This window comes from Chiloscyllium plagiosum, unplaced genomic scaffold (assembly GCF_037043375.1).
Source record: "Chiloscyllium plagiosum isolate Xiang-an unplaced genomic scaffold, Cpla_swu_hap1 HiC_scaffold_31, whole genome shotgun sequence".
In the NCBI taxonomy this organism is placed as follows: Eukaryota; Metazoa; Chordata; class Chondrichthyes; order Orectolobiformes; family Hemiscylliidae; genus Chiloscyllium; species Chiloscyllium plagiosum.
In genome coordinates this window covers 971,883-997,662 of record NW_028270169.1, presented here as the reverse complement: position 1 = coordinate 997,662, position 25,780 = coordinate 971,883, and the positions used below count along the sequence as shown (strand labels likewise).

General features: G+C 40.4%; 1 protein-coding gene across 15 annotated transcripts in view; it reads right to left on the bottom strand.

Moving 5' to 3' along the window:
* The window catches only part of ncor1 (nuclear receptor corepressor 1), a 411,320-nt gene that overhangs the window by 309,996 nt on the left and 75,544 nt on the right, over positions 1 to 25,780 (bottom strand). For all 15 annotated transcript variants that reach the window (XM_087977100.1, XM_087977101.1, XM_087977099.1 and 12 more), the window contains one exon: positions 1,557 to 1,736. In XM_087977100.1, coding sequence (XP_087833226.1) covers positions 1,557 to 1,736 — 180 coding nt within the window. The remainder of the gene's footprint in view (positions 1 to 1,556; positions 1,737 to 25,780) is intronic.

Below are 25,780 nucleotides of genomic sequence, written 5' to 3'. Positions count from 1 at the left end.
CAAAGAAATAAATCCAATATTTCTACAGGTAGAAGTTAAAGGTCTGTGGTTTGGAAGGAACTGAGATAAGACAAGTTTCAGGATCTACCTTTAATCATCTGGAATCATTAATCCAATCAACAAATTGGCAGAGATCTCAACTCCAGACTGTTTTTGTTTCTTAACACAAGATTTCCAGTTTCAGAGTGCAGGGTTGTCAATGCTCAGTTTTGAACCTTAGGACTAAAATACTGTTATTAATCCCAGTTCAGTTTCAAGGACAATTCACAACTGTCTTCACTGATCATGCAGAAAATGGTACTTTACCTTTCATAAAAAAGCAAGCTAAGAATCAGCTTTTCTAAACCAATTACAGAAAATCACTACCGATAAATGCCCATTGATACATTGCTGTAATTAGAAAAAGTGTACAAATCACACTTGCAATGACAATACTGCTGTATGGCAACAAATTAGAAAAGGTCGACAGAAAATACAATGATGGCTGCTTGTTGCGACTGTCCTCCACATCCATCCACATCATTACACCTTGGCAAACAGAATTGATTGCACTGATTGAATGGTGCAAAAATTCCAAAGAACAGCATCCCACTGCAAAACCTCTCCAGGTGATGTCCTGAAATAAAATAAAACAGGAAATCCTGGAATAAACACAGCACATTATGTAGCATCAGTGTGGAGAGAGAAATAAAGTTCTGATGAAAGGTCACAGGCCTGGAACATTAACTCTATTTCTCTCACTTCACAGGTGATGCCTCGCCTGCTGAATTTTTTCCAGCATTTTCGACTTTTATCTCAAATGTCCAGCATCTGCAGTATTCTTGTTTTTCAATTCAGTGGCATCCATTTCAGTTACGAAGGAATGAAAAGATGTCTAATTACTGAAGCTTAAATAACTACAACGCATGAAACAGTGCATTGCTTTTGCTGAGGAACCAGGGAAGAGAGAAGATCCAGAAAACTAACCCTGAAGTGAAGACATCATTTAAGACAATTAGCAATTGTTTCATTGACTACCTGACAATATGCTGTTATATTTTATGAACATACAGATGAATAATTTTAATCACAGAAAGTTTGTCCATAATCTTGAATCAACAACAAACAAAATAATGGGAATTTGCAGCACTGACTCCAAACATAAGATAATAAAGTGATACTTTAGCTGTAATTGTCAACTATCCATCTTTTAAACATTTGCAGATTACAGTGCACCTTTAATGTCTTATCATAGAACAGCTGAGGCATGTTCTCTTGTGTCATGATCATGAGTTACCCTCAACTAATAGAACAGAAACAAGCAATCTGATATAACTGTAATACTGAAAATGAGTAAATTAGCTATGATTCCTAAATTAAAATAGGGAGTACCTTTTCAAAAGCTACTTCACTGGTTCCAAGTGCTTTGAAATATCCAGGTTAGGAAATGCGCTATATAAATGCAAGTATTCGTTGTTTCATGTTCCTTACCAATGTTGAAATCAAAAGAGCTGGAAGAAGCTCCACACTTACATATAAAAATCCAGTGACTTACCCCTTACAGAAATTTTCAGTACCTGTTTCTTTTTCAGTTTGAGGATTTGCTGTTCCACTTTGGCTATTTCTCGGTCAACACGGTCCATACTCTGGATGAGTTCCTCTTTGGATAGTTTGGAAGGAGATGAATCTTGTTCATCTCCAACCTGCTGATTGGTCGTTGGTGATGATGGGACATCAGCCTTGACTGAAAAAGATTCCTTCAAAATAAAAGTGAGAGAGGGAAGAGAGAAGATGAGCAGGTTTCACACAAACATTTTGTTAAAAGCATAGAGTCATGGTCATAGAGTCATAAGCCGCAGAAAAGACCCTTCAGCCCATAAAGTCTGTACCAACAATAACTGCCACTAAAGGCGCACTAATCCCATTTTCCTGCACTTGGCCCACGTCCTTGCATGTTACGATGTTCCACAGATATTTCATCCAAAGTATTTTTTTAAAGGCTGCAATGTTTCTGGTCTCTACTACCATCCCACGAAGTGCATTTCAGATTCCCACCACCCTCTGAAAGAAAATGTTTTCTCTCGAAAAGGCCCAATCAAGGTTAATTAGTACAAAGCTTAAGGAAAAAAAATTAAGTAGAGAAGAACAAAGCACAGCCACTGATTTCCAGCTGTAACAGCAACCAGAATCTTTGCTGTCCTCACTTTATAGAAATATTATCAGTTATGCACCGGAATATGTTAACCACAGAATATCAAGGCAAATAATACATAACTATTCCCAGTGGGTGAAATCAAAAGAGGACAGGATTCAAACCACGAAGTTAATATTCATAGGTGAAAAGGCAGAAGATTTTTCCCCCAGTACACAGGAGTTAAGATAAACTAAGATCTGACAGAATTCCAAACTATTTCCAAATTAGAATTTGTTAATTCGAGAACGACAATCAATCACATTACCTCCATTCTCAAAAGGATTTCAGAGTCAGAGGTATATTTTACCCAGTTTCTTTCAGAAACAAATCAAAGCTATTAAGCTTGCATGCTGCTGTTTAGTCAAACTTCAAATTGTCTCGTGATTCTTGCATTAAATAAACCTAAAGTGAATGCAATGATCACTCTCAGTTAAACACAATTTTTCTGCGAATCTTTATGGCAAAAAAACTGAAAATGTTGGAAAATACTGCTCTGATAAGAGCAAATTTGTTGGACCTACTTTAAGGTTGCATATTCATTAAAATACTCAAATGAATCAACACTGTTTATGACTGTACATCCATCAATTCCTTATTAAATATACACGTTAATTCATCATTAGCAATACTAAAGTTGATGCCTCAACACATATAGATGAAATGTTCTCACCCTTCCTTTTATTCTCTCTGCTGTCCTTTATCCAGAGAGTGGGTAGTTGTGGCGAATAGTTTAGATGCATTTAAAGGGAAGCTAGATAAACATAATAGGAAAAAATGGAAGTATACATTCGCAGGGTGAGTAGAAGTATGACAGCAGGAGCCTGACATAGAGATCATCATCAATGTGGACTTTCTGAATCAAATGGATTATTTATGCTGTACATTCCATGTAATTCTGTGCAAAATAAATTTTCCCTGCTCACCACCCTAAAACAAATGATATATATATACACACACAACATATATATTTTATATATATATATATAGACCTTGCTCTATAGCCTCAAAACACAGAAAAATTCAATAACCATCCTGATCAAAATAACTTTAACCATTATAATTTTAAAAATTTCTCTCATATCACCTCATAATCCTGTCTGTTCTGGAGAGAAAAGCCCTTTCTTCCAGTCTTATATCAATATTCTTCACACATACAGTAAAATTTATGCTACACCCTCTGGAATAACTTAATATTGTTCCAATGGAGTGCAGCCAAAAATTGCAGAGAATCTTCAACTGTTGTCCTACTAAACTTTCATGGAGATCGCCACCACATCTCATCTTTTCTATTCAATACCTCTTGCTAAAAATGCCCCAGTATAAGAACATAATACATGGGAGGAGGGTAGGTCACTCATCCCTGTAAGTTCAGAGCTGATCTCTGGACATTAACGATACATTCCTGCACAATCCCCATATCCTTCGTTATCTGTAGCATCCAAGAATCTGTTGACTGCTGACTAGATTCAAGATTAAGCAGCTACAATAACACTTCGCACACTACGACCCTATTTTGAGGCCTGAAAAGTGACATGGCCCTTCAGTAAGAATTCAGAGAGCAAGAAGCCTGTTGGAGCAGAAGAACAAACAGAGTTGTTATCTCTGGTTTGTTACACGTGCCACGTGATAGCGAGGCAAGGAATAGGGAGAGATATCAGCTGAACTCGTGGCTGCAGGAGGGAGGATTTCAGGTACATGGATAATTGGGGCTCATTCTGGGGAAGGTGGGGCCTCTACAAACAGGATGGTCTTCACTTAAATCAGAGGGGTACTGATATCCAGAGTGGGAAATTTGCTAGTGCTATTCGGGTGGGTTTAAACTAGCTCAGCGAGGGTTGGGAGCCTGAGGTGTAGTTCCAGTGCATGGGAGGATGAGAGTGTGGAGTGCATGGACGGGAATGTGTTAGTAGACAGCAAGCTGGTTTGAAGTGTGTTGACGTCAATGCTAGAAGAACACAAAGGTAGGTGAGCTTGCAGCATGGATAGGTACCTGAGATTTTGACATTGTGGCCATTTCAGAGACATGGATAGAGCAGGGTCAGGAATGAATGTTGCAGGTTCCATGGTTTAGACTTTTCATTAAGAACAGCAAGGTGATAAAAGAGGGGGAGATGTGGCCTTGTTAGCCAAGGACAGTATAACAGTGGCTGAAAGCACTCTTGACGAGGACTCATCTACTGAGGTTAGAAACAGGAGAGGAGAGGTCACACTGCTGGGAGATTTTTTACAGGCCCCCGCAGAATCCCAGGGATATGGAGAAGAGGATAGGCAAAACAATTCTGAGTAGAAGTGAAAGGAACAGGGTGGTCATTATGGGGCCTTTCACTTCCCCAACAGTGACTGGAAATGCTATAACTCTAAAACATCGGATGGATCAGTTATTGCCCAATATGTGCAGGAGAGTTTCCTGACACAGTATACTGAAGAGCTGACAAGAGGGGAGGCCACACTGGATCTGGTGCTTGGTAATGAACAAGTCCAGGTGTTTGATTTAGTGGTGGGTGAGCACTTTGGAGAGAGTGACCATAATTCCGTTATGTTTAGTTTAGCAATGCAAAGGGATAGGTACATGCCACAGGTCAAGAGTTAATGATGGGGTAAGAGCAATTATAATGCAAATAAGCAAGACTTAGGATGCATAGAATGGGGTAGCAAAATGCAGGGGATGGGAACAATCGAAATGTGGAGCTGGTTTAAGGAACAGATAAACGGAAGCAGGAGGCTTATGTGACAATGAGATGAGATGGTTCAGATGAGGTGATGGAGTTACAGATTAGCTAGGAAGGATTTAGAGAGAGTGTTAAGAAGAGCAAAGAGAGGGCATGAGCAGTCTTTAGTAGATAGAATAAAAGAGAAACCTAAAGCTTTCTATCGGTATGTGAGGAATAAAAGGATGACTAGGGTAGAAATAGAGCCAGTCAAAGACAGTAGTGGTATGTTGTATGTGAACCCTGTGGAGATTGGAAAGGTGCTAATAAATATTTCTCATTGGTTTTCACACAGAAAAAGGAGAATATTGTAGAGGAGAAAAATGAGATTCGAGATATTAGACTAGAAAAGATCGAGGTTAGCAAGAAAGAGGCATTATCAATTCTAGAAGGTGTGAAAGTAGACAAATCCCCTGGGCCAGATGGAATTTTTCCCAAGGATTCTCTGGGATGTTAGGGAAGTGGTGTTGCAGCCTTTGGCTTTGATCTTTAAGTCATCATTGTTTACAGGTTTAATACCAGAGGACTAGAGGATTGCAAATGTTGTGTGCATGTTCAAGAAAGGTAGTAGAGATGACCCAGGTAATTATAGACCAGTCAGCATTACATCTGTTGTAGGAAATGTTTTGGAAAGGATTATAAGAGACAAGATTTTAATCATCTAGCGAGCAACAATTTGATTACAGATAGTTAACACAGTTTCATCAAGGGCAGGTCATGTCTCACAAACATCACTGATGTTTTTGAGAAGGTGACCAAGCATGTGGATGAGGGTAGGGCAGTTGACGTGATGTACATGGACTTCAGTAAAGCCTTTGATAAGGTTCCACATGGCTGTTGGAGAAAATGCAGAGGCATGGGATTGAGGGTAATTTAGCATTTTGGTTTAGAAACTGACTGTCTGAAAGAAGGCAGAGAGTGGTGGTTGATGGAAAATATTCAGCCTGGAATCCAGTTACTAGTAGTGTGCCATGAGGATGTGTTTTGGGACCACTGCTGTTCGTCATTTTTATAAATGACTTGGACACAGGCATAGGTGGATGGATTAGTAAATTTGCAGATGACACTAAAGTCAGTGGAGTAGTGGACAGTGGGGAAGAATGTTGCAGGTTGCAAGGGGACTTGAATAAACTGCAGTATTGGGCTGAGAGGTGGCAAATGGAGTTCAATGCAGATATATGAGAGGCGATTCACTTTGGGAAGAATAACAGGAAGGCAGAATACTGGTCGACGGAAAGATTCTTGGTAATGTAGATGTGCAGAGAGAACTTAATGTCCATGTACATAGATCCCTGAAAGTTGTCACCCCAGTTGATGGTTCTGTTAAGGCGGCATACAGTGTGTTAGGTTTTATTGGTAGAGGGATTGAGTTCTGGAGCTGTAACGTCATGCTGTAACTATACAAAACGCTAGTGCGGCTACACTTGGAATATTGTGTACAGTTCTGGTCACCCCATTACAGGAAGGTTGTGGTAGCACTGGAAAAGGTGTACAGGAGATTTACCAGGATGTTGCCTGGTCTGGAGGGAAGGTCTTATGAGGAAAGGCCGAGAGACTTGGGTCTGTTCTCATTGGAAAGATGACGACTTAAAGGGGATTTTATAGAGGCATACAAGATGATCAGAGGATTAGATAGGGTAGACAGTGAAAGTCTTTTTCCTGGGATGATGAAGTCAGCTTGTATGAAGGGGCATAGCTACAAATTGAGGGGTGATAGATTTAAGACAGATGTCAGAGGCAGGTTCTTCACTCAGAGTAGTAAGGGCATGGAATGCCCTGCCTGCCAAAGTAGTTAACTCAGCCACATGAGGGAGATTTAAACAATCCTTGGATAAGCATATGGAAGATGATGGGATAGTTGTGGGAGGGGTGGGCTTAGATTAGTTCACAGGTCAGCGCAACATTGAGAGCAGAAAGGCCTGTTCTGCGCTTCATTGTTCTATGTTGTAACAGCTGTTGTACCTTAGTCAAAATTGTATAGTTGCCATTGCTTCCTCAGAGCTCCACATCCCCACCTGGGCTCAGATAATCATTTTGCTAAGTTCTCTTTGATAACTTTGATATCTTTGATAAACAGTTCTCTCAGGTATGGAGTCCAAAGATTTTGAATGAGAACATTTTTCAGGCCAAAATAGTTCATCCCTTATTCTGAGTCTGTAATCCCAGTCCAAAGTTCCTGAGGCAGGGGAAAGATTTTTAAGCTCCTAATGCATTAGCACTTTTTTTTAAAGAATAGTCTTACCAACAGGAGCAGCCATTCATACTGTCAGGAAATAGAAAATCCAACCTGTCTGCGCTACTACATCATTGAAAAAAATTAAGGCTCAGAAAAACTGAACAATCGTGTGATCTGAATTAAATTTAGAACTAAGAGATTGATTTAAAATGGCTATTATGCCTCATGCAGATTTGCATTAGATTGCATAATGAGATCTTTTCAATGTTTGTCACAGATAGAACATAGAACATTACAGCGCAGTACAGGCCCTTCAGCTCTTGACCTGTCATACCAATCTGAAGCCCATCTAACCTACACTATTCCATGTACGTCCATATGCTTGTCTAATGACGACTTAAATGCACTTAAAGTTGCCAAATCTACTACTGTTGCAGGCAAAGCATTCCATACCCTTACTACTCTCCGAGTAAAGAAACTACCTCTGACATCTGTCCTATATCGAACACCCCTCAATTTAAAGCTATGCCCCCTCGTGCTCGCCGTCACCATACTTGGAAAAAGGCTCTCCCTGTCCACCCTATCTAACCCTCTGATTATCTTGTATGTCTCTATTAAGTCTCCTCTCAACCTTCTTCGCTCCATAGAAAACAGCCTCAAGTCCCTCACAGCCTTTCCTCATAAGACCTCCCCTCCATACCAGGCAACATCCTAGTAAACCTCCTCTGCACCCTTTCCAAAGCTTCCACATCCTTCTTATAATGTGGTGGCCAGAACCGCACACAATACTCCAAGTGCGGCCGCACCAGAGTTTTGTACAGCTGCAGCATAACCTCCTGGTTCTGGAACTCGATCCCTCTATTAATAAAAGTTAAAACACTGTATGCCTTCTTAACGACCCTGTCAACCTGGGTGGCAACTTTCAAGGATCTGTGTACCTGGACACAGAGATCTCTCTGCTCATCTACACTACCAAGAATCTTACCATTAGCCCAATACTTTGCATTCCGCTTACTCCGACCAAAGTGAATCACCTCACACTTGTCTGCATTAAACTCCATTTGCCACCTCTCAGCCCAGCTCTGCAGCTTATCTATGTCACCTACAACATCCTTCGGTCACTATCCACAACTCCACCGACCTTAGTGTCATCTGCAAATTTACTAACCCACCCTTCTACGCCCTCATCCAGGTCGTTTATAAAAATGACAAACAGCAGTGGACCCAACACCGACCCTTGCGCTACAACACTAGTTACTGGATTCCAGGATGAACATTTCCCATCAACCACCATCCCCTATCTTCTTTCAGCAATTACTGATCCAAACAGCTATATCTCCCACAATCCCATTCCTCCGCATTTTGTAAATAGCCTACTGTGGGGAATCTTATCGATCGCCTTGCTGAAATCAATATACACCACATCAACCGGTTTACTCTCATCTACCTGTTTGGTCACCTTCTCAAAGAACTCAATAAGGTTTGTGAGGCACGACCTACCCTTCACAAAACTGTGCTGACTATCCCTAATCAAATTATTATTTTCTAGATGACTATAAATCCTATCTCTTATAACCTTTTCCAACACTTTACCAACAACTGAAGTAAGGCTCACTGGTCGATAATTACCAGGGTTGTCTCTACTCCCATTCTTGAACAGGGGAATCACACTTGCTATCCTCCAGTCTTCTGGCACTATTCCTGTAGACAATGATGATTTAAAGATCAATGTCAAAGGTTCAGCAATCTCTTCCCTGGCTTCCCAGAGGATCCTAGGATAAGTCCCATCTGGTCCAGGGGACTTATCTATTTTCACACTCTGCAGGATTTCTAATACCTCTTCCTTGTGAACCTCAATTCCATTTAGTCTAGTAGCCTGTATCTCAGTATTCTCCTCGACAACATTGTCATTTTCTAGAGCGAATACTGTCGAAAAATATTCATTTTCTATCTCCTCTGACTCCACACACAACCTCCCATTACTATCCTTGATTGGCCCTAATCTTACTCTCGTCATTCTTTTATTCCTTAAATACCTACAAAGAGCCTTCGGGTTTACCCTGACCCTATCTGCCAACAACTTCTCATGTCTCCTCCTGGCTCTTCTGAGCTCTCTCTTTAGGTCTTTCCTGGCTACCTTGGTGATCCTCAAGCACCCTAACTGAGCCTTCACATCTCATCCTAACATAAGCCTTCTTCTTCCTCTTGATCAGAGATCTCTATTGGAAAGTATGTGAAAAAATTCTGAAGGATAAAATTCATCAGCATTTTGACAGACAAGGTTTCATCGGGGTAGTCAGCATGGCTTTGTCAGAGAGCGGTCATGCCTAATAAATATGATTGAACTTTTGATATGACCAATTGTGTTGATGAGGGTAGTTAATGTAGTTAATATAGATTTGACAAGGTCCTAAAAAGACTGCTAAATTAGGAACTGGAGTACTGTGTGCAGTTTTGGTCACAGTATGATAAGAAAGATGTGACTGCACTGGGGTGGATGTAGAGGAGATTCACCAGGATGCTGCCTGGAAAGGAACATTTTCGCTAATGAGAGGCTAGCAATTTTTGAGAAGATTTGTAGCTCAGGTTGAGGTTAAGGTTGTAAGTTTGCTCGCTGCACTGTTAAGTTTGTTCTCAGATGTTTCATCACCATGCTAGGTCGCATGATCAGTCAGCCTCCAGTGAAAAGCTGGTGTTCCATCCCACTTTCTATTTATGTGTCTTGGTCTGTTAAGGTGTCACAGAAATGTACAGCATGGAAACAGACCCTTCAGTCCAACCCGTCCATGCCGACCAGATATCCCAACCCAATCCAGTCCTGGTCAAGATCCTGTTGTAAACTGAGGTAACCCTCCTCGCTGTCCACTACACCTCCAACTTTAGTGTTATCTGCAAACTTACCAACTGTAAAGGGTGATGTAATTTCCAGTTGTTGTTCTGAGAGGTTGGTAAATGGGGTCCAAATCCATGTGTTTATTAATGGAGTTCTGGAATGAATGTCAGGCCTCTAGGAATTCCCGTGCATGTCTCTGTTGAGCCGTGTGTGTGTGTGTGTGTGTGTGTGTTTGTGTGTTTGTGTGTTTGTGTGTGTGTGTGTGTTGTCTGTGTCTGTGTAGAAACACAACCCGTTTCTACGGATTACTTAATTATACAAACCAGGGCCGACCCCCCCAGAGCCATAGGCTCACTTCCTGGCACATACAGACTAGCCAAGGAACTTCACTGTAAACAAATACCTAGAAGACGACTCAGGCCACTCCATCCATTCCACCCAAGAACCCAAGAATTCCTGAACATCAAAGACACCAACATATAAGACGACGAAGTCACACCTCCTGCAATGTAACAGCCCTATTCACATCAATTAACATCACCCTAGCCAAAGAAATACTGATCTCACTACTAGATGAACCAAGAACACAAACACCAGACACAGAACTAATTCCATCAGCAAGGACACCATCCTCAAGCTAGTAGACCTGTGCCTCACTATCCACTTCACCTTCAACGACAAGACCTACAAACAAATCAACGGGACACCCACAGGATCAACAATATCAGGATTCTTACCAGAAATATGATGCAGAGACTAGAACGACAGCCCCCTCTCCACGAGCCAACCCAAGCTTTGGGTCCACTCTGTGGATGACACCTTTGTCATCACGAAATGTAACAAATTAGAGAAAACCTACAACATCATTTACAACATCTTTACTGGCATAAATTTCACCAAAGTGGAAGGGAACAACAAGAGACTACCTTTCCTAGCTGTCACAGTAGAACGAACAGTCAATGGAGAACTACAGACAGCATCTACAGGAAAGCAAAACACATAGACCAGATACTCAACTACAGGAGCAATCATCCCAACACTCACAAACGGTGCTGCATCAGGATATTATTCAAACACGCCACAACAAATTGCAGCACCCAAGAACCATGAGCAGAAGAAAAATACCTATTCAGCATATTCAAGAAGAACAGGGAGCTGATAAACAGAGTCTGCCGATTCTTAAACAACAAAAGCAAAATAAAGACACAACACGCCCAGAGACTCGATCCACAATACCATACATCAAAGACATTTGAGATGACTAGCAGACCAGTCCAACCCCTTGGCATCATGGTAACCCACAAACCTACCAACATACTGAAATAGCTAACTGATGAATCTAAAAGGACCCTGTAGCACAACCAGCAAAATGAATGTCATATACAAACTACCCTGCAAGGGCTGCAACAAACACAACACCAGGCAAGAAACTAGCCACCAGGAGATATGAGCACCAACTAGCCATCAAAAGACATGACCAGCTATCACTAGTATCCTTACACATAGACAAAGAAAGATGTCACTTCGACTGGGACAACACATCCATCCTAGGACAGGCTAAACAGAAACATGCACGGGAATTCCTAGAGGCCCAGCATTCAAACTGGAACTCCATCAATAAACACATGGATTTGTACCCCATTTACCAACCTCTGAGAAAAAGAACTGGAAATGATATCATCCACCTTAACAGACCAAGACACATTAATAGAAAGCGGACAGAACACCTGCGCTTCACCGGAGGCTCACTGATGATGTTACCTAGAATGGTGATGAAACATCTGAGAACAAACCTACCAGCTCAGTAAGCAAACTTACAACCTAATGATGGGCTGAATAAACATAAACTGCTTTCTTTGGAGCTGGGAAGGTTGGGGATCCTGATACATGCATATATTTTATGAGGAGCATGAACAGGGTGGATGGAAAGCAGCTGATCCCATTCATTGAAGTGTTAGAAACAAGATGGAAGGATAGAGAGAACATTTGAGTAAACTTCGTCTCACCTGGGGGATGGCTTGGGTCTGAAATGCATTGTCTGGGAGGGTAATAGAGATGTGAAACCTCACAATCTTTACAAAAGGTATGAGGAACACTTAATATGTCATACCATTCAAGGGTACAGACCAAATCCTTTAAAGTGGAACAAGGGTAGATTTAGAGTAGCTTTGGTGATACAAACTTAATGGGCTAAAGAACCCATTCTTCATTGCATAATTCTATGATCTCATAATAAACTGCCATGTTTTACACAAATTAGATCATGATATTTAAACTAACAAAAACACTTGTGAATAAACTGATTCTGTGTGGAGTTTGCACGTTCTCCCTGTGTCTGCGTGGGTTTCCTCCGGGTGCTCCGGTTTCCTCCCACAGTCCAAAGATGTGCAGGTCAGGTGAATTGGTTGTGCTAAACTGCCCGTAGTATTAGGTAAGGGGTAAATGTAGGGGTATGGGTGGGTTGCGCTTCGGCGGGTCGGTGTGGACTTGTTGGGCCGAAGGGCCTGTTTCCACACTGTAAAGTAATCTAATCTAATCTAAGACTGAATCATCAAAGCATTTTAGTCCATTTAATTGGTCAAATTATTTCTGAAACATACCAATACCAAATTCTTCTACTAGAGGTCTTGAATCTGTCATGTCACAAATAAATCAACATAAGGATCAATGCCATCCTCCCACCCAAGTTTCCAACAACCACCCAACAAATATCCACACATGCCCAATTTCACAAGCTGCTGGCATTGTAAAGAAAGTGACAATCATAGGCAAGAAATGACAAATAGGTACTGCTCAGAAATACTGAGTGAAAATCTCCACCAGTAGCCACACTGCCCCTGAACTGTATAAAACTAACATAAAAATACACATTGCACTACAATTACTCTGCTTACCTCTCTCCACTGCAACAATATCCAAAATAGTGGACAGTCTTTCTTAAAACAGCTTATACTTGCAGTTATAATTGTTAAACTTAATTTAACTTGGTTTCATGTTCTAGCAATTAAACATGTTCAAAGACTGCTGTTATGCAAAACACTGGAAGGAGAATCAGTTACAAAAGATTTAAATTTCAGAATTTAAACAGAGACACTGCTTTGGAAGGTAACAGCCTGACATGGTAATGGGATATTAAGATAGTTGAAGGAGTTTGGAGTCTGGTGCAGCCTTTTGTCTCATCTGATGTGCTGCAGTGATTCCGTTAAACTCAGTTGGAATCACAAGCAGTTAATTTAGCTCCTTTGAACAGACTGATTTAGTAACACCACCTCAATTATATCCAATAACAAAAATATCAAATAAACAAAACTAAAATTATCAAGCACATTGGAGTAAATCAGTTTGCTGTTGGTTAAATTTTTTTTTACTAAACTGCACATAATATAATAATTGATATAATGACAGCCCAAAGGCTTAACTTACTTGAGACACACAACAATCGGGTGATCATTTTGTACAGGTTCCAGCCTCCAAAACTGAATGAGAATTACAGGCAACTAGAATTTCTGTCAACACTTGCAGCTTCCCTTGTAGTTGTCTTTTAATTTTGCACAGTACAATGATTAAAGTGAAATCATACATATAAAAACAATTTACAATGGTTACAAAACAAATTCCCAGATTAGAAATGCTGAAACCTTATTCCTGGCACTCTCAGGCACGAGAGTTTCAATGAAAACAGTTTCAAGTCCATGACAGGGTTTTAGCCCAATAATTCAGACTCTATCACTAACGCTGCATTCTTAGGTAATCTCGTTTATTGTATACTCTCCTTCTAAAGCTCTTCTCTATCTCAGTGCAAGGACTTCACAGAACTGCTGGAAAGAGAGAAAATGTAACTCAAGAATCTGAGTTTTTCTCTTAAGCTCAATAAAAAGTCTCACTCCAGAAATTTCTACCAGAAACCTTGAGATACAACCATCTTGTTGAGTTGTAAAGTCCTTAAGTGAACAAAAAAAAATCCCATTAGGATACAAAGTAGCCATCACAAATTGTGGCGACAGAAATGACACAAAAAAACCATGTTATTAACTCAAAATTCAAAACCCAAAATTAAAATAAATGAATTCATACAGTTCATAGCACAACTTCTCCCAAAGAATGAAAATGTACCTTAGAGGAACTTTCATTTTTAAAGTGTCATCTTACCACAAATTCTATGTTACATAAAATGTACAGTGAGTTACTCAGCAATCATTTTTACATACGTTCATCCTCATCCCATCTTCTATATGCGCTCTAGATAAAGCATCCATTTCACATGAACGATCTTCAAATTATATTTGAAAATATAATTGGAGAATTAAGCTCCATCAAAATAACTGATTTCTTATCTCAAAACATTTCGAAGAAAATTGAAGGACATAAGTAACATTTTTTTCCATGCAGATTCTAATGTATATTTCAAAATGACATAGATCTGGACCAAGACACAATGTCTCTTTTTCAGCAGTTGAATGTTTTTGTTGACATGCAGTCAGTGTCTTCAAATGAATAAGTAATCTGTTCATCAGCTTTAAAATAGCCCCAACACTGACATTGCTGGCATGAACAGTCAATAAAACAACCTCGCATAATTTGGCATGGTTAAAATTGGTAAAATTGTCTGCACTGCTTTTAAATTTTCAAAGGCACTTTGACACACTTACATCCATTCAAATTTTCTCTCCTTTTCAACAAGTTTGTTAAGGGAACAAGTTTGGAACAAATATGCAATAGAATTCATTCATATCAACAAAATAAACAATTTCATGTTTTGTTTTAGGCACAGGAAAATAGCCTGTACTTTTCTCCTCTAGGTGTTACTTGGCTTTGTGCCACTGTATGGCCCAAATAAGTCACCTCCACTTTGGCAAATTTACAAATTGGCTTTTTGTAGCTGATCAAATAACTCATTAAAATGTTGCAAATATTCTTCCCAGATTTGAAAAGAAACCAACCAACTCGTTAACATAAATTGTACAATTACCAAGCCCTTTGACTAATTTATTTATTAACCATTAAAACTTTGCTGGAGAATTTTTCCTTCCCAACTACACCACTTTGTACTGTTAAAGCCCATCTGGTGTTACAAATGTCAATATTGCTTTAGTGCTTTGCATTAAAGGAACTTGCCAAAACCTCTTTAGAAAATCAAATATTGTGCCTAATCAGTAAGCTCCATTTGTTCGACATAGTATTCCTGGCAAGTGTAGAGGATGAGTTTGTCATTATGTTGACTTGATAATCAATACAGAATCTTTGCGAACCACCTGGTATTGGCACCATCAGTGAGCTCTAGTTACTTTGACTCAATTCAATAAAGTAATTGTTCATCATGAACCTAATCCCATCCGTCACCTAAGCTATGTAATGGGTTTTTCTTTATAGTTAATGCGTCCTTCACATTAACAACATTAATAGCCAAAATAGTTTTTCCTGATCTAATCCCAAAAATTTGATCAGTTTTGTAATGGCCTGTGGAAATCACCTTGCTAGATTTGAGAGAGACAACACATAACACAATACCTTTTAAGTACCTCCATGCTTTGCAACCTCATTACTGCAGGGCCAATTTATGAATTTTCCATTTTTGATTTTTTCTCCAAACGCTGTTTCTATTTCAATCTCTAAGCTCCTTCACTACGGCAATTACACTTTTCTCCTGACTATCGTGCCTATCATATCTTTTCCAAATATTAACACGACACACTCTTTAATTGGTTCACCAGTCTAAAGGAGAAAGTGAGGTCTGCAGATGCTGGAGATCAGAGCCGGAGATGTGTTGCTGGAAAAGCGCAGCAGGTCAGGCAGCATCCAGGGAACAGGAGAATCGACGTTTCGGGCATAAGAAGGGCTGAAGAAGGGCTTATGCCCGAAACGTCGATTCTCCTGTTCCCTGGATGCTGCCTGACCTGCTGCGCTTTTCCAGCAACACATCTCCGACTCGCCAGTCTAAAGTACTCACTACATCATTTATATCATTCAGGTAAAAATATTAAAACTTTATCTCATGCCAAATTTTGAGCTTTGGCCTTTTAGTGTGCTCTAGTTGTTTCTGGTCAACTTATATTTCAGTTTCTCCCAGAAATTCAAGGCACAGATTGGAAACGTAGTTTCTGAACTTTGAGCTACTAACTTTTCTTTAATCAGTTTAAGTTGCATTCTCATCTCATGGTCATAAATTTGTTCAAAAGAACTGAGTAGGTTTTGGCGGTGAAGACACAATGGGCCAAAAGGCCTCCTTTGTACTGTAAGATTCTAGGATTCTATAAATCCTGGGAGCTCACTTGGAACATCTCTATTAGCAAATGGTAGCAAAGAAATTCTCTTGTCCCAATCATTCGGATATTCTTAACAATAAACCTTCAGTAAATCTTATCAAAATATCTATAATTGTTAATAAATTTTGGTTCCAATTCCTGATTTAAAGTAGAGGTCCAACACAATCTTTTTAAAAGATCCTGCTAAATGGTTCTTCAAAACTTATCGATATTGTATTTACAGCTGCAAGTTAAATAAATTGCAGTACCGTTGGCAATGATCTTTTCGTCTTCACTGTCAACGGGGGTGGTACCAGGGGACTGGAGAGTGGCGAATGTTGTGCCCCTGTTCAAAAAAGGGAATAGGGATAACCCCGGGAATTACAGGCCAGTTAGTCTTACTTCGGTGGTAGGCAAAGTAATGGAAAGGGTACTGAGGGATAGGATTTATGAGTATCTGGAAAGGACAGCCAGCACGGATTTGTGAAGGGTAGGTCTTGCCTTACAAGTCTGATTGAATTCTTTGAGGAGGTGACCAAGCATGTGGATGAGGGTAGAGCAGTGGTTGTAGTATACATGGATTTTAGTAAGGCATTTGATAAGGTTCCCCATGGTAGGCTTATGCAGAAAGTCAGGAGGCATGGGATAGAGGGAAATTTGGCCAATTGGATAGAAAACTGGCTAATCGGTCGAAGTCAGAGAGTGGTGGTAGATGGTAAATATTTAGCCTGGAGCCCAGTTACAAGTGGAGTTCCGCAGGGATCAGTTCTGGGTCCTCTGCTGTTTGTAATTTTTATTGATGACTTGGATGAGGGAGTCGAAGGGTGGCTCAGTAAATTTGCAGATGATACGAAGATTGGTGGAGTTGTGGATAGTGAGGAGGGCTGTTGTCGGCTAGGGAGGGACTTAGATATGATGCAGAGTTGGGCTGAGGAGTGGCAGATGGAGTTCAACCCTGCCAAGTGTGAGGTTGTCCATTTTGGAAAGACAAATAAGAATGCGGAATACAGGGTTAACGGTAGGGTTCTTAGTGAGGTGGAGGAACAGAGGGATCTTGGGGTCTATATTCATAGGTCTTTGAAAGTTGCCACTCAGGTGGATAGAGCTTGTAAGAAGGCCTATGGTGTATAAGCGTTCATTAGCAGAGGGATTGAATTCAAGAGTCGTGAAGTGATGTTGCAACAGTACAGGACTTTGGTTAGGCCACATTTGTAGTACTGTGTGCACTTCTGGTCGCCTCACTTTAGGAAAGATGTGGAAGCTTTGGAGAAGGTGCAGAGAAGATTTACCAGGATGTTGCCTGGAATGGAGAATAGGTTGTACTAGGATAGGTTGAGAGTGCTAGGCCTTTTCTCGTTGGAACGGCTAAGGATGAGGGGTGACTTGATAGAGGTTTATAAGATGATCAGGGGAATAGATAGAGTAGACAGTCAGAAACTTTTTCCCCGGGTACAACAGAGTGTTACAAGGGGACATAAATTTAAGGTGAAGGGTGGAAGGTATAGGGGAGATGTCAGGGGTGGGTTCTTTACCCAGAGAGTGGTGGGGGCATGGAATGCGCTGCCTGTGGGAGTGGTAGAGTCAGAATCTTTGGTGACCTTTAAGCGGCAATTGGATAGGTACATGGATGGGTGCTTAAGCTAGGATAAATGTTCGGCACAACATCGTGGGCCGAAGGGCCTGTTCTGTGCTGTATTATTCTATGTTCTATAGGTTGGGATTTTCCCACTGTCTGACATGTGTGGCATGTCTGGCAAAGTATGACTCCATCTTTATGTGGTCATGAGAAATAAAAATGCTTCAATATTTTGGCCTGTGTTTTCCTCATACTTGAATGGCTTGTCATTGGAATGTTGTGAGCCACTTGAAAAGTTTCATTACTATACTCAGGCGGAACAGCCACCAAATGGATAATTGCCCATTCCTCGTATGCGGTTATCCATTTCCTCATTGGAAGTTTTGTCTACCAAATAATGACACTAAGGTATTGTTTCTGATCCAATGTCTGAGTAGCCTAGTATAACTCTTTCAACTCCAATTTTTCTTTTTACTATCTTCATTCATGGGACATGGACAGTGCAGGGCAGGCCAGCATTTATTGTCCATACCTAATGGAGAGTCAACTACATTGGTATGGATCTGGAATTGCATGTAGGCCAGAACAGCTAAGAATGACAGATTTACTCCCACAAAGCAGATTTGTGAACCAGATGAGTTTTTCTGACAAACAGCAAAGGTTTCATGATCATCATTGGACTCTTAATCCAAGATTTTTATTGAACCTGGGTTCCCAGAACATTACCTGGTTCTTTGGATTAACGGTTTAATACTACGAGACCATTAGTTCCTCTTGTTGCATTTTTATGAAAGAAGATGGATTAAACACATTAGCATCATTCTGTTTACCTTCAAGCTTTTTAGCTAAATTTTCAAAAAGAACGTACTAATAGAAAAATCATTCCTCCAGGTTGGGAATCTAGAATAAGGGCACAAGTTAAAAATAATGAGACTGACATTTAAGACTAAGATGACGGACAATTTTTTTTACTCAGAAGGTGGTGAATCAGAGTGTTGTGGAAACTTAATCTTTCAGCATATTTAAGGTAGAGGTTGAGAAAAAGTTAGATAATCAATGGAGTAACGGGTTATGGGGATACTGTAAGTGTTCAATCAGTCATGATCATATTGAATAAAAACCAGAAGAACTATGAATGCATTAAATAGGAAAGAAAAGCAGAAATTGCTGGAAAAGCTCAGCACATCTGACAGCATCTGTGAAAGAAATTCGAATTAATATTTTGGGTCCAGTGACCCTTCTTCAGAACCCATTTCTTTCAACACTGTTTCCTGCCTGCTAACCAGTTCTCTATCCACATCAGTCGATGACCCGACTCCCATGTACTTTAACTTTACAGTTTAGTCTCTTTGTGGGACCTTATCAAAAACATTTTGAAATTCCAAATAAACCACACCCACTGGCTCCCCTCATCACCTCTACTAGTTACCTTGTCAATAAATCCCACTAGATTTGTGAAGTATGATTTTCCTTCCTTAAATCCATGCTGATTTTGTCCGATTTTATCATGTTTTCTGAGTGCTCTGCTATTAAATCGTTTATAATGCACTCGAGCATCTTTCCCACTACTGATGACAAGGTCGATAATTCTGTTTTCTCTCTCTACCTGATTCCTGAAGAAGGACTTTTGCCCGAAATGTCAATTCACCTGCTCCTTGGATGCTCTCTGACCTGCTGTGCTTTTCCAGAACCACACACTCAACTCTGATCTTCAGCATCTGCAGTCCTCACTTCCTCCTTTTTTATATACTGAGGTTATGTTAACTACTCTCCAATCCACAGAAACTGTTGCAGAGTCCATAGATTCCTGAAAGATGACCACCAATGCGTCCATTATTTCTATGGCCACTTAACTCGTTTAGTGTCTGAAATGATGATTATCAAGCCCTGGGGATTTTATTGGCCCCTAAATGCCATACATTTCCCCACTAATATTGATTTCATTCCCTTTCATTAGAACCTATGTTCCCTAACATTTTTTGGATCTTATGTGTGCCTTCCTTGCCACATCCTTGTTCCCCAGTTTAACCTTTCCTGCTTCTGACTGTAAGGGACCAAAATTTGTGTTCACGAATATTTTTCTCTTCACATATCTAGAAAAGCTTTATGATCAGTTTATATGCTCCCCAAAAGTTTACTCTTGTACTTTTCCCCCCATCTTAAATCAATCCCTTTTGTTGAAATCTAAATGGCTGCCAATCCTCAGGTCAGCTGCTTTCTTTGGCCAATTTGTTTGCTCTTTTCTTGGATTTAATACTATCCCTAATTTTCATTGTCAGCGATCGTCAGGTCCCTTTTCCAGCTCTAATTTTGTGCTACACAGGACTGAAGAACTGTTGCAGTTCCTCCTGAGAATGTGTATAGGGTATGAGCAGGTAGGGAAACAGTTATGTCTTGGTTTTTATGAAACAAGAGGTTCAGCTGAACATGACGTAGATCAGATAAGAACTTGCAGATAATAATGGGATGCTGGAGGTAAGGGTAATGGGTTAACAAGGTGGAAAAGCATTCATAATGTATAGAGCCAGTTAACAATATTAGAAGCATTCAGTATGTAAAGTCAGTTAAGGTGAAAAGTATTAGATTAGATTTCCTACAGCGTGGAAACAGGCCATTTGGCCAAACAAGTCCACACCGACCCTCCGAAGAGTAACCCATCCAGATTCTTTTCCCTCTGACTAATGTACCTAACACTATGGGCAATTTAGCATGGCCAATTCATCTGACGTGCAAATATTTGGACTGTGGGAGGAAACCGGCGCACCTGGAGGAAACCCACGCAGACATGGGGAGAATATGCAAACTGCACATAGACAGTCACCTGAGGCTGGAATCAAGTCCAAGGCCCTGGTGCTGAGAGGCAGCAGTGCTAACCCCTAACCCTATGCATTATGTGAAACCAGTTATTCATTGTGTAACAGTAGATGGCTTAATCTTGAATCAGGACCTTAATTCAATGTGTTTTGTGGGCTGTGTAGCGGGGCTGGTTTTGTTTTTACATTGAAATTGTACAACATTATGTCCTTTTTAAAATTATCAAACTTATAACCTTAAAACTAATTGATTCAGTCACTTGAGCCCCTGATTTGTTTGAAATTCTGCAATGCCGGTTTAAAGAAACACTTGGGTCAGAAGTCATGCTTTCGACAGATGAAAGTATTGTATTAAAATATCTTTGCTGCTGTGTTCACAAAAAGAGTGCATTTTGAATTTGATGTTTTGTTAAGATTTTAGAGAATATTAGAACTTGAAACTGAGCTGTTTCAGTTCTTTTAATTATTGTTAAGACTTCATTGGCCCCTTTCATATTGCAAATTCAAAGAATGTTGATCTCTACCAAAGTTGCTACTGTAATTCCAACTTTTTTATTTGGGAAGTTTCGTTTACATATTTTAAAATATTCAGCATTTGTATCCCACGAATATTTGAGATTTAAATCTGAACTGAAACTGCCTTCCAATTGCTAAAGCATAGGAAACATTTTGTTGTTTTCTTGCTGTTCCAGACTTTTGAAATACTTTTCCTGAGTGCTTTCACATTAGCCAAATATCAATTTGTTAAAAGAAAATAATTTTTCAATAACTTCAATGAGGTACCCAAGTGTTTAATTTTAGGACCACTGAATGTTGTTTATACTTGACTGAATTGCTTAGCCAGTACAATTTACAAGCTCATGCTTTGTATAAAATTTGACAATGTCATAAATAAGTGAACTGAGTAATAGACTTCAAGAATTCAAAGAATGTTGAAATAGGCAGACACAATTTAGTGTAGGTAAATGTGTGACTGTCTTCATACTGATAACCACCCTGGCAAGGAAGGAATGAGAGAGGAAATGCAAAGATATTTTCAGCAGCCAGCATCTTCTCTCGAGTTTCTCCATTCACAGGTAAAGCATGCCTTCGGACCACCGCCCGCCTCTCCACAATCTGATTCAACGGATTCAATCAGCTCCCCAGTCACGAGCACGAAAAGTGAAGAAACGAACAACAGTAAAGAGGAGGTCGGTATGCTTTTTATCAGTGGCCTTCCTATGGACATTAAACCACATGAGCTTTACCTTGTCCTTCTATCATTTAAGGAAATGCTCGCTGATTGTAGCGGTCACCAAATATGTTGCCTTATCTGGATGCTCTTCCCTGTAAAATGACTGTATAACTCATTAAGAAACTGCTATTCCAGAGAAGACTATGAACTCATGTCTCTGTGCACACAGGTGATCATTCTCTCTCATTCCAGGGCCCGGAATAAAGGTGAAGGAGGTAAAACGAGACTGTGTTGCTCAACGTTTTGCTTCGACTGAGGGGCGGGGGAAGAGAAGGGGGCAACACTCCATGTGCTCTTTAATTGTTTGTGCTTTCAGTTTACCTTTAGTCAACAATCTTAAATAATCCACTGTTAAATCTTCCACAACTCTGAAAAACACCCAAAGCCCATCTTCAAATTGCATACAGTAAACCTGATCATAAAACAACTGATTTATGCCCAAAACTACACACAGTCATTACTTTAATAAGAAAGATATTAACCTCTCCTATTACAACCTTCTTGCTAAGAGCCCCCAAATGTTATGATCAAGGCTAATTTTATCACTGGACAAGGCAGAGTCCAGACTGAAATCTGTGTCGATAGATCATAACTTGCTTTTGTTTTGGTTTGTCCCAAAAGTAAATAGAAGGTGGTCTCTCACTGAAACAGAAGCTTGCAATTTTGTTTTAACAATAAAGCAGAAATTTATTAAGCAAAAAAACCTAGAATGAACCAATCCATTTACAGAGAAACACAGTTAAAGCGTTTCAAACACACAGTAAAAGTGTATTCCATTAATCCCAAAACACTCCTTAAGAAAAATTCCTGTCTAGTACCCAACACCAACTCTTGTGGTTCTGTTCGCCGAGCTGGAAGTTTTTGTTGCAAACGTTTCGTCCCCTGTCTAGGTGACATCCTCAGTGCTTGGGAGCCTCCTGTGAAGTGCTTCTGTGGTGTTTTCTCCGGCATTTATAGTGGCCTGTCCCTGCCGCTTCCAGTTGTCAGTTTCAGCTGTCCGCTGTAGTGGCCGGTATATTGGGTCCAGGTCGATGTGTTTGTGGATGAGTGCCATGCTTCTAGGAATTCCCTGGCTGTTCTTTGTTTCGCTTGCCCTATAATGGTAGTGTTGTCCCAGTCAAATTCATGTTGCTTGTCGTCTGCGTGTGTGGCTACTAGGGATAGCTGGTCGTGTCGTTTCGTGGCTAGTTGATGTTCGTGGATGCGGATTGTTAGCTGTCTTCCTGTTTGTCCTATATAGTGTTTTGTGCAGTCCTTGCATGGGACTTTGTACACTACATTAGTTTTGCTCATGCTGGGTATCGGGTCCTTCGTTCTGGTGAATTGTTGTCTGAGTGTGGCTGTTGGTTTGTGTGCTGTTATAAGTCCTAGTCGTCGCAGTAGTCTGGCTGTCCTTTCAGAGATGTTCTTGATGTATGGTAGTGTGGCTAGTCCTTTGGGTTGCGGCAAGTCCTCGTTCCGTTGTCTTTCCCTTAGGCATCTGTTGATGAAATTGCGAGGATATCTGTTTTTGGCGAATACCTTGTATAGGTGTTCCTCTTCCTCTTTTTGCAGTTCTGGTGTGCTACAGTGTGTTGTGGCCCTTTTGAAAAGTGTCTTGATGCAACTTCGTTTGTGTGTATTGGGGTGGTTGCTTTCATAGTTCAGGACTTGGTCTGTGTGTGTGGCTTTCCTGTGTACCTTTGTGGTGAATTCTCCGTTTGGTGTTCTCTGTACCATCACGTCTAGGATCACCAACTCTTGTCTAGTACATACAACAGAATCCCTTTCTGTAACATCTCAATATGTTTAAGGCAACTGTGACTTCAAATCCCAGACTGGAAAATGGATAGCTTATTCTTGGCCTTATAATTCAGCAGAGTTCATACAAATTCAGCTTCAGTTCCTCTCCGGGTTTTATCCCAACACTTTCAGACTGTCACTAACTTTTTGTTCTAAGGTAATCTGTGTTACTATGTTTCCCTTTCTCAGGAGCACTACTCCATATATATGTCTCCACACAAGGACTTCACAGAATTCCCCAAAACAAAGTATAACAAAAAATGTCTCCATTTAACCGATAAGTATTCCCCTCAAGCTTAATAGAAACTCCCAGCTCAGATATTTCTTACAGAAACCTTGAGGTATACCTGGCCAGGTTGTAAAATTCTAAAGTAAACAAAAATACCAGATAGGCTGCCGAGCCCTCACAAACTGTAGGAAAAAAAATCACCATGGCTACAGAACCGTGATAATGGTTAACTTCAGACACAACAAAAACCCATGTATTACTAACTCAAAATTCACACGCCAAGTTTTAAAAATAGCTACTAATATATACGTATGAATTGGCCAGTTTATATCACAGCATCCAGAGGTGGTCATAGAGTCCTACAGCACAGAGACAAACCTTTTGACCCAAAGTGGTCCATGCCAAACAAAATGTCCATCAACTCTAACCACATTTCCCTGCATATATAAGGAACAAGAGGGTAACGAGAGAAAGGGTTTGCCCCATTTCAGAACACAGTAGGAAAGTTTTGCATGGAGGAACAAAAAAAGGGCAAGCTAACGATAGGCTATTGGAGAAAATGAAGAGGCATGGCATTGAGGGTGATTTAGCAGTATGGATTAGAAACTGGCTTTCTAAAAGAAGGCAGCGAGTGGTGGTTGATGGAAAATATTCAGCCTGAGTCCGGTTACTAGTGGTGTTCCACAAGGATTTGTTTTGGGAGCACTGCTGTTTGTCATTTTTATAAATTACTTGGACGCAGGCATAGGTGGATGGATTAGTAAATTTGCAGATGATACTAAAGTCGATGGAGTAGTGGACAGTGTGGAAGAATATTACAGGTTGCAGGGGGATTTGGATAAACTGCAGAATTGGGCAGAGAGGTGGCAAATGGAGTTCAATGCTGCTAAATGTGAGGTGATGCACTTTGGGAAGAATAACAGGAAGGCAGAGCACTGGGTCAACAGAAAGATTCTTGGTCGTGTGGATGTGCAGAGGGATCTTGGAGTCCATGTACATAGATCCCTGAAAGTTGCCACCCAGATGGATAGTGCTGTTAAGGCGGGATTCAGTGTGTTAGGTATAATTCGTAAAGGAATTGAGTTCCGGAGCCACAATATCATGTTGCAACTATACAAAACGCTGGTGCGGCCACACTCGGAATATTGTGTACAGTTCTGGTCATCATATTTCGGGAAGGATGTGGAAGCATTGGAAAAGGTGCAGAGGAGATTTACCAGGATGTTGCTTGGTCTGGAGGGGAGGTCTGATGAGGAAAGGCCGAGAGACTTGGGTCTGTTCTCATTGGGAAGGCGGTGGCTAAGAGGGGATTTAACAGAGACATACAAGATGATTAGATAGGATTAGATAGGGTTGACAGTGAAAGTCTTTTTCCTAGGATGATGATGTCAGCTTGTATGAGGGGGCATAACTACAAATTGAGGGGTGATAGATTTAAGACAAATGTCAGAGGCAGGTTCTTTACGCAGAGAGTAGTAAGGACATGGAATGCCCTACCTGCTTATGTCGTCAACTCAGCCACATTAGGGAGATTTAAACAATCCTTAGGTAAGCACATGGTTGATTTTGGTATAGTAGGGGGTCGAGCTGAGAATTGTTCACAGGTCGGTGCAGCATTGAGGGCCGAATGGCCTGTTCTACACTGTATTGTTTTATGTTCTTAATTAATGAATACTTTACATCGGCATTCACCGGGGAGAGGGACATGTCTGATGTTGAGGTTAGGGATAGATGTTTGATTACTCGAGATCAAGTCAGCATAAGGAAGGAGGAAGTGATGGGTATTCTAAAAGGCATTAAGGTAGACAAGTCCACAGGTCTGAACGGGATCTTTCCCAGATTACCGAGGGCAGAGAGGGGAAATAGCTGGGATCTTAACAGATAACATTGCAATATCCTTGAACATGGGAGAGATTCCACAGGACTGGAGAATTGCTAATGTTGTCCCCTTATTTAAGAAGGGTAGCAAGGATAATCTAGTTAATTATAGAACGGTGAGTCTGATGCCACTGTT